Source organism: Galeopterus variegatus, unplaced genomic scaffold (genome assembly GCF_000696425.1).
Source record: "Galeopterus variegatus unplaced genomic scaffold, G_variegatus-3.0.2 Scaffold253, whole genome shotgun sequence".
Lineage (NCBI taxonomy): Eukaryota > Metazoa > Chordata > Mammalia > Dermoptera > Cynocephalidae > Galeopterus > Galeopterus variegatus.
This window is the reverse complement of record NW_007726364.1, coordinates 8613-18560: the sequence shown is the minus strand read 5'-3', so window position 1 is coordinate 18560 and position 9948 is coordinate 8613. Positions and strand designations below refer to the sequence as shown.

Below are 9948 nucleotides of genomic sequence, written 5' to 3'. Positions count from 1 at the left end.
GTGGTTACTGTATTTAGATACAATTTCAACTTATCAATCATACCTCTATGACTGCAATGCAAATGTAAATGGAACACATGTATAGGTTGGAGCTCTTAATGCCAGGTTAAAACATTTAGACACTTCCCAAGAGTACGGGCCAGCAGGAGAAATCATGACCCAACCTATTCTTCATTTTTCTGAAGCATACAACATATTTCCCTGTTTAATAAGTATCAGGAAGCAGCATGAAGTACAGAGGTTTACTAACTCTGTGGATGGGATGATAACTTGGCTCCCCAGTGCTTTCTTTTACACACAGGTGTAAAAGTGTGTAGTGGAATCCATTTTTAAAATGACCACCTCCATGTCCCACAGTTTCTAGGTCTGGGGCAAGGACACAGCATCAAGTCTTGTTTTGAGGATGAGTCTTTGAACTCCTGCCAGAATGAGCAGGGACCTTAAGTCAGCCAAGTGTCTCACGCCAAGGCCGCTTTGACTTTGATTTGTTGCTGCTACTGGTAGGAGTGTCGAGAGTGTGATTCTTTCCATGCTGTAGCAGAGGGTTGTGGGTGAAGGTCTGTCGTAAGGGACCTGGGAAAAGATGAGTAAACAAATCTCAATGAACAAAGGAAAAGGAAGAAACAAAAGACAGAATTTAGCCTGAAAAGATTATTTACCCCTGGCTGCTAGCTCCAAGTGATTCTGCATGCGTCGTTCACGCTCTCGTAGCTGATGTGCCATTTCAGCATTCTTCCAGCCTGTGTAATGAGTATGACAGTCAGTCCTGTCCACTTTTTTTGGTGGCTGGCGGGTATGGGGATCTGAACCCTTGACCTTGGTGCCATCCTCATTTTTAGACCACTTTCCCTGTATTGTTTCACACAGGGTAAGCCCTTACCTGTTTTGAAGCTCTTTATGAAGCCTTCCTGTGGAGGTAATTTGTCAGGGTCATGCACAACACGCTGGGGGATTTTAAGTATAGTGCGTACAGCTGGAATCCGGAGGCAGGCCACTTGGCCCAGGGAAAACACATTGGAAGAGAGCCAGTACATGAACACTGCCTAGGTGAGAATAAAGAGAAGGAACTGGAGATGCTGCATCCCTGGTCAGCTTGCTAGGTGATGGCTAGGCTAGGTGAGAAGACTTGGAGCAAGACCCCAAGCCATTACCTACCGAGGGGAAATGGATGGTTATGGGCAAGACTACCAGGGGCAACACTCTGATAACATTTCTCATCCACCGAAGGTCAGAGCTTTGCACACCTGTCTCAGCACCTAGCTGCCAAAAAAAAAAAAAGATGGGGCAGAGTAGAAAAGAGCAGTGAATCCATGCCAAATTTAGAGAATCTGGTTCTAACCACTTACCCATCAACTCTTTCTCCAAGAAGTAAAAGATGACCATTCTGTACAACTACTTTACCCCCACTCCCAGTTCACTTTGCAGGTCTGTCAGCCAGCCAGCTGAGCTTACCTCAAGGACACCCCACATTGTAGTGGTGACTACCAGTGGTAATATGTAGGTGGGATCAGACACTGTGAGATCCTGGAACCACCAGAGGCCCCCTGTCTGCATGCTGGGCACAGGAAGGTTTGCCATCTCTCTCAAGGCAATGAAGAAGGAGATGAAGATTGGGGCCTATGACACAGGGTAAACAATGTCAGCATGCTTCTTAGCAGAAGGGACATTTTCATTACACCAGTATTGGAAGCTATGTACAATATCGCCACCACCTGCTGTATGGGGCATGTGAAACACAGAGGAAGCAATTTCAGGGGTTCAGGATAAAATAAGAGAAATGTTCTTGCTCACCTGAGTCAGAGGTAGAATGAGAGGTTTAAAGAGTTTAACATCATGCTTTTTCTGGTAAAGTGTCATCTCTGAGGAGGCCCTGTAAACTGTGAGGTGAGGGAAAATTAATGGTTAACAGTTACGTCAGTGGAGGTGAACATCCTCCTCACCTGGACCATGAACTTTCTAACTGACCCTGGCCAGTCCCTAGAAGCATTAGGCCCAAGAAGCAGACAGATTTTTAGAACTTGCCCAACCATAGCAACTCCTGATGAGGTTGTTTCTTTCCTTCAGCAGAATGTCAGAAAAAGTACAAATGTGGTCCTCTCTCACACTCATCCTGCAATTGACTTACACTCAGCATGGTCCCCTGCCAACTTGGCCTCTCTGATTCGAGTGGAAAACCTCTGGATCTCTGGCAAGTGGTTGTGGATCTTTGCCGCCTCTCGCTGGCCCTTCACGATGAGAGGAAAAACCAGGCAGCGAGCAAAGACTGTACCTGGAAAACACAAACTAGGATTAGAGTGAAATTAAAGCAGTTCTGCAGCTAGACTGAAGGTTTTTAGGTCCTTGCCAAAAGGGTCTCTCTTATTCTAGCCTTTTCCACAGTTACCCATGACCAAGGGGCCCAGAAGTAACGGTAGGGGTATGACTTAGTTCCTTCAAGGCTCAGTTCTCTGCTTTGGCATCACAAAAGTCTGGCATTAACTTCTCTAAGCAGATGACCAGGAATCCCATTTGTTTCCTTAAACAAAAAGGTGACAGAAGGTACTTTTCTAGATTAATGACTTCTAAACTTTTCTATTATCAATGAAACCTCCCTCCTGCCCCCCCACCAACTGTAAGTGTCACTGTCAATATAAAGAACAAAAAAATCAAAGTGCCCTGTGTGAAGTAAAAGCCTGGTTATAGGATTGTTAATCCTCTGGCCTTCACTTTTCTCAGAGACAACTTCACAGAACTCTGGGGCTCCCAGGAATGAAGTTTGAAAGCTATTGTTCTAGAAATCCCTTGGGGAGGAAGTAATCTGGTGGCCTACTGCTTTAGCTCCATCCTACTTCTTTTCTTACACTTCGTATTTCTGGACCATTCCAACATTCTGTTTATGGTATCTGTAGACATACAAGTGGGTCTGGACTCAGAAGAGACAGGGTGGAAGATATAGGTTTATGTTTTATCAACATCACGATGGATGATGCGAAGTAGAAGAAGAAGCTACAAGTGGAACCCAGAATACCAGCACTGAAAGGGTAGGTAGACTATTGGATAATGGAGATAGGAAGGTGTGATCAAAGACAGGAAGAAAATCAGGAGATTGTCACAAAAGCCAAGCATAGATTTCAAGGTCTGAAGTACCTAATGCAGAAAGGTCAAGTATAATAAGATAAAATGGATTTAGCACTGATGTCAGTGGCAGTTAGAATGAGGTGATTTTAGTAAAAGCCAGATTGTTGATGGTCAAAGAGTAAATGGAAACAAGTAGGCCCGCTGGATGAAGAACACTCTTTTAAAATACAGCCATGAAAGGAAGAAAAAAAAAGGATAGTAGTTAAAAGGGAACTAAGGATAAAGGGAAGAAATTTTCCCCAAGTAACATATGAGCATGCTTGAGCATATTTATATAGCAGTCCCTCCTTATCTGCAGGGGATACTTCCAAGACCCCCAGGGGATGCCTAAAAGCAGATAGTATCAAACCCTATATAATCTTTTTCCTATACATATATACCTTTGATATAATTTAACTTATAGATTAGACACAGTAAGAGATCAACAATAATTAATAATAAAATAGGACAATTATAACAATATGATAGAATCACTATTCTTGTGCTTTGAGGCCACTATTAAGTAAAATAAGGGTCACGTGACACAAGCACTGTGATACACCACAGTCAATCTGATAACCAAGACAGCTACTAAGTGACCTATCAGGCGGGGAGCATCCACAACATGGAAATGCTGGACAAAGGAATGATTCACATCCTGGGAAGCAAAGTGTGACATTTCACCATGCTACTGTGTGCAATTTAAAACTTATGAATTGTTCTTTTCTGGAATTTTCCATTTAACATTTTCAGATTGCAGTTGACCTTGGCGGTAACTGAAACTGCAGAAAGTCATACCATGAATAAGGGGGGACTAATGAATGTTTAGGGTAGGACAGTAAGAAGATGACACTGAAGACATGGGAGAGAAGAGATAACTGATGGAGCAAGGTGTCTGAAGAAATAGAATTCAGGGCTGGTTAGCTCAGTTGGTTAGAATGAGGTGCAAATAACACATGTCCAGGGCCTGATCCTGTACTGGCCAGCTGCCACCTCCCTCCGCCCTGAATTCAAGACACAGTTTTAGCCTTTACAAGAACAATGGGAGTGGCTTTCCAATTTGGGGTTTCAAATGCCTGACCTAACTAACCTTCTACTCTCCTAAACCAGGGCTTCATCACTTTTAATGTTTCCCTTATTCCACCTCCATGCTCACATTCAAATAGTCATATATCACTTAATGATGGGGATTCGATCTAAGAATTGCACCATTAGGCAAATTTGTCACTGTGTGAAAGTGTATCATGAGAGGGAACTATAATGAATTTTCCTATTATCTATACTGGCCACTAACTGCCTGAGTGAGTCTCTCTGAGCCTCACTTTCCTCATCTGTTAAATGGGGATTAGAATAATAACACCCCACAAAGTTATGAAAATTAAATAGATTGTAGGTAGGGATTGTGTCTAGCACTCAGCAAGCACTCAGTGTTAGGTAACTATTATTAACTATTATTTTGCTATGGAGATGGGTGGAACCATTTAAAAATGCAAGAATTCTAAAGCAAATAACCTTTCACTTTGAGTCAGACCTCATCTGTCAGATGCTTGGCTTTCTAAAGTGTGAGCTACTTTTGGGAAGGTCATCCCATGGGTAAGCTAGGCACTTCTTCATATATTTTGCAGTAGGTTTGTTTATAACAGCATAACAACAAACGTGAGTAATGCTTAGTGCTGTGACGTTACAATGGCTACAACATCACTAGGCAATAGGAATTTTTCAGCTGTTATAATCTTATGTAACCACCTTTGTATATGGAAATGTTATGCAGTGCATGGCTAAATCTATACTTCCTGAATCCCAGATGATCTAGTGGTTTTATAATGCTCATTAGGAAATATAAGTACAGTGCATCTAGGTATCATAATCTTTTATCCCTCATCTGAATCTTCTGCTTTTCTCACCCCTAAACTTCTGCAACTATTTCCTCAATCCACTCACAGAACTGTCACCTTTAAGATCCTTAGGCTCCCATTTCCTCTACCCTTGTCCAGCATATACTCTTGTCCCTTACAAGCAGCAATGGCTCCCCACCAAGGCAGGTCCAGGTTAACATGCATAAATTCCAGTAAGTTCTGGATCAGTCCCACTGGGGTGTATGACCCCAGCCCCAGTTCAGTGAAGCTCTGTCCTGTAGCAGCTTGGACTACATCGGCAATTTCTCCAGAAGCCACCTCTGGTATTGCTGTGGATGAGGGAGTTGCAGGAACAACAGGAGGGACCTGAACCTGTGTGAAAGGAAGCCATGTTTGATATTCAGTAGGGGGGGATTCATACAGAAAGTGAGGCCCCCTTATAGATAACCAGTACTGGGTTCTGGTCTCTTGACTCTATTTTTTGTTCTCCCAGGTTAGCCTATAGTGTCCACAGAATTCAAGCTTAAAAAGGACATCTCATTTTTGCCACTAGGCAGGAAGGTAAGTTACTTAGAGCAAGATTTCATAACGTCCCTTCATGCTGAGAAGTTATTTCTTGTATCAGTTTCCCAATCTTCAGCTATTTGAATATTACACGATTTTTGGCATGTATTGAAATTATTACACCTGCAACTTTTCTTTAAAATAACTCGTCTTTAGGACTATTATATGCGAATTATAATTTTTCTAATACAAGCATCACCATTAGTGGCCTGCAAACAATGCCTTGAATATAACATAAATCTCTCCTGTTGTACTTTCAATCATTTCCCCACTGAATTAAAAATCCATCCCAAGCAGAGATCTAACATTCTGGGGAGCTGTGTGGAGTGTGGACAAGCACTCTGCTCCATAATCCTCTCCTCTCAAACAAAACAAAATAAAAATAAACCAAGAAGCACAACTCCGAACGCTGCAAGAACAAAAGGACTCTCACCTGGGCTTCTGCAAACGAGATGGCAGAAGTACTGAGGCAGCGGGGGCCGGGAGCCACAAGGAGGACGTAGTGCAGGCGCCCGCAGCACGGACCGGCTGGGGACTGAAGGCCCGCGGTCAGTGGTTTCCGGGTCCACTGCGAGGGCCCTGTGACACTGTGGAACTGAGCGGGTAAAAGGATGAAGGAGCCTATTTACCGGGAACAGAAGTCCCAGCGTGGGGACACAGAACTTTCACTATGCTCACTCCACAAGAAGTAGACAGCCCGGTTATCAGAAATGAGGACATGGCGACCCTCCGCGACAGACTTCAGGCCCTAGGGACACATGCAGCGGGTTTCAGTTACCGCAGACCCACGCCAGGGCCCAGAGACTAGGGTGAAGGGCCCTCTGCAGGGGCAAAGCCAGTTTCCAGCAACCGAAAACAAAACGGGGCCGCCAAGCCCTCGGAGCGGGGAACGTTACTCTTCCGCGTCTCATGCTACCCGAGGTCATGAAACTCCCAGCGTCTAGTTCATGCCTCCAGCGAGAGTTGTCCCTGAGAGGGCGTCGCTGGAACAGGGCAGTATCTCGGCACGCAGCGTCGGGGACTTCTTACCTGACGCTGGAGCCATAGCAGGCGCAGAAACTCTCGGCGTCCGCACACCAACCCCACCGCCATTTTGGCCGGAAGAGGAGTGGCGTTCGCGCGTGCGCGCTCAGACCGGCAACCCCGCGGGAGCAGGCCCTTTTGGAAATGGGCATGAAGCCGGAGGTATTGCCACAGATCAGGTGGTAAGGGAGAATGGAGCTTGGCAGCCATATTTGAAGTGGTTAAGAAGACGCAAAGGGTCGTAAAAACTAGATCGCGCAAAAAATGTTTTCCGGAGATTAAAAGGAAGTTGAAGTTGAGAGCCACGAAAAGAGTCTTCGTTACTGACGTCGTGAGCCTGGGGGGTTTTTCTGCGTTTTCTTAAACCGCGATTGTCCTCTGATTTGTTGGGTTAAAAATAGCCTCTAGGTGTTAAAACAACAAGGTCAAGAGTTAGGATCCCCTTATCCGCCACCCGCCAAAAAAGAAAAAAAAAAAGAAGCCTCCGGACAGTCCAGTCAGTGGTTGGCGTGTCCCCCCCTCCCCCAATAATGTTCGATTCTTTTTGCTAGATAATATTGCAACCGCAGATCCAATGAAATTTGACAGTAGTCAAGAGTCTGACAGAAGTGGAGAGAAGGCAGCTTCTAGGAAATATTTTTCTCCCAGATAAAAAGACAAAGTTTCAAGATTAGACCCCCCCTTTCCCTTTCCCCTTACGTGGAGTTGTGTGAGGACTCTCATCAGGAAGGGACAAGTCTGAAGATGAAAAGCTAACATGTTGAGGATGGTTGAGTGGAAAGATAGAAAAAACCTGAATACTCAATAATGTCATTGAGCTGTTGTACCAAGCTTGGAACCACCTATTTCTAGACTTTGTTGTGAAACATAATTAAAGATCTTCATTGTCTAGACTGTAAGTCTCTGTTGCTTGACTGTTGGTTTTTGAAGCTGAAAGCATTCCTAAAGATATATAAGGTGAAGTTCCCCTTCTCCAAGGAAAAAATTACTGCATGGTTCATTTGGTGCCACCAAAATAAGTTTACCCATAGGATAGTGGTTACCGAAACCCCAAAGGTTTATTTACTTGCCACTTAATAGCCAATAATTGAGGGACAAACGTTGGTGTAAGGAAAGGTAGACTTTAATCGGTAAGCCGGCAGCCTGGGGAAATAGGCTCATGTCCCAAAGACTATCTCCATTTTTCCCAGACTTGCCAAAGGGTTTTGTAGGCACAAACCACTTAATAGCCAATAATTGAGGGACAAACGTTGGTGTAAGGAAAGGTAGACTTTAATCGGGAAGCCGGCAGCCTGGGGAAATAGGCTCATGTCCCAAAGACTATCTCCATTTTTCCCAGACTTGCTAAAGGGTTTTGTAGGCACAAATGGTAGGGGGCTGATTCATGGTGACCTAAGCAGGGATGTGCACGCATAATCATAAAATTGCAGATAAACATCAGAGAATTTCTTGGGTGGGAGCTGATTCATGGTGACCATCCTCCATGAAGTCAAGTCATGGATTCAGTTGCTGTTAACCTCAAAAAGCTCTAGTTAGTAAGCTAGTAAAGAATGGCCATCTGGGTTAATAATTTCTTCTATAATTACTCTGTGTACAGTGTCAGCAAAAGTCATTATGTTCTAGCAATCATATGAACAAGAATCATTGTATTATAATGCCCAGCTGTAAGCTATGCGGTTGAAGTTACAAGAGTAAGAAATAAAACTTTATAACTTAGAAGTTTAGCAAAGTGGAGTCACTTCTGTTCAGCTTGTTACATAGTTACTAACTGCCCCTTGCCATCTCCCCTCACAGTGTTCTGTAACTATGTATTTGTTATTACCTCTGTGTTGATTTTTTAAAGTAATTTATAAAAAGGCTGTTGAAAGTAGCATCCAACGTATATGACTGTTAGGTCATATTGCTAATTATTACTAAATCTGTATTATATTTCTTTGCTTTCTATTTTTACCATTTTTGTCACATATTGATAACCCTCCCAAACTAACAGAGATTGAAATTATTTCAGGCTATTGTATCTTTCCCAAACTATATTTTGTTGTTCAGAAAGCACTCTGTACTTTGAGAGGCTTTGTAAGGGTTCAAATGTAATCAACAGTTTTTTAAAAATATATAATTCATGTACCACGCAGTTCACCCATTTAAAGTGTACAATAGTTTTTAGTATATTCAGAGTTGCGCAACAATTGCCACAATTGATCTTAGAACTACTTCAATCTGATATATTTTTCAGTCTCATTTATATTTTAGAATAAATAACCTGAAAATCACCAGTGCTTGATATTTTAAAACCACAGACTAAATATAAATATCAAAAAAGCTTATAAATGCATGTAAATAGACTTCTTTTTTTTTAGCCTAGAACTCCTGAATAACTAAAAAACTTGACAAAATATGTGAAACAACCTTTTGAGACATTTCATGATAGACGGTGAAGGACTATGATCCTTCAGAGAAAGGAAACAAGCAAGGTTAGCACCTTGATTGCTCCAGCTTCCTAGAGGCACTTTCTTGACCATGGCAGAGGGAGGGGGAAACAAAGCACAGCATAGTGGTCTTTATGGGTTGAGAAGACAGAGATCACAGTTTGGGGAAGCTAGGGTTGCTAGAGTCTATGGCCTAGTGTACTAGAGATGAGGGAGCTAGGTAAAGAAAAAGCTACAGAAATCTGCATGGTGTCCTCTTGAGTCTCTAGTTGAATACTAAGTTGTGCATGAATAGGGTGAAACACCACAAGGGCAGACAAGGGACTACCAAAGAGTTGTAAAAGAAAAGAAAAAAAAAAAAAAGGCTTAATTAAATGCAGAGATACACCACGTTCATGGATTGTAAGATTCAATATTGTTCAGATGTCATTTTTTTCCAAACTGATTTACAGGAAAGTCAGTTTAATCCTAGAATTTTTGCAGAAATTGACAATTGACAAGTAATCAATATTTTTATATGAAAATGCAAAAGAACTAGAATAGCCAAAATGCTTTTTTTTTTTTTTTTTGGCACCTGGCTGGTAGGGGAATCAAAATCCTTGATGTTAGAACATGGCACTCTAACCAATTGAGCTAACCAGCCAGTCCCAAAGTGTTTTTTTTTTCCTTTTTGTCTTTTTTTGTGACCGGCAACGGATCGCAACCCTCAGAGTCACGCCCGTACCGGACCGGGACTGGCAACGGGATTGCAACCCTCGGTGTTGCGCCCGCACCTCGCTCAGCCAGTGAGTGGCTGGTCTGTATGTGGGATCCGAACCCTCGGCGGGAGCGCCTCCTCACTACCAAGTGGCACACTGTAGCAGTGCGCCACCGGGCTGGCCCCCAAAGTGTTTTTTGAAAAAGGACAAAGTTGAAGGACTTACAGCACCTCATTTCAAGACTTCCTATAAAGAAATGATAATCAAGGCAGTGTGGTATTGGCG

The 9948-nt window shown here is 43.0% G+C and overlaps 1 protein-coding gene across 1 annotated transcript; it reads right to left on the bottom strand.

The window, feature by feature from the left end:
- Window positions 1-152: 152 nt before the first annotated feature.
- Window positions 153-6749, bottom strand: LOC103585551 (mitochondrial inner membrane protein OXA1L). The gene is made up of 10 exons (XM_008566540.1): window positions 6546-6749; window positions 5950-6111; window positions 5111-5324; window positions 2126-2269; window positions 1792-1877; window positions 1453-1617; window positions 1156-1260; window positions 881-1043; window positions 660-740; window positions 153-573 (listed from the first exon to the last, which is right to left on the bottom strand). Exons 1-10 carry the CDS (start codon window positions 6747-6749, stop codon window positions 446-448), a joined length of 1452 nt encoding a protein of 483 aa, XP_008564762.1. The 3' UTR covers window positions 153-445.
- Between the last annotated feature and the right edge of the window lie 3199 nt (window positions 6750-9948).

Excerpts from the sequence above, each read along its gene's own strand:
- LOC103585551 (XM_008566540.1), bottom strand. The coding sequence starts at position 6,749 with ATGGCTGCCAAGCTCCATTCTCCCTTACCACCTGATCTGTGGCAATAC. Across the intron at positions 1,618-1,791 it reads TCATTCTACCTCTGACTCAG|GCCCCAATCTTCATCTCCTT; the intron begins GTGAGCAAGAAC and ends CCTGTGTCATAG. Across the intron at positions 574-659 it reads CTTGGAGCTAGCAGCCAGGG|GTCCCTTACGACAGACCTTC; the intron begins GTAAATAATCTT and ends ATCTTTTCCCAG.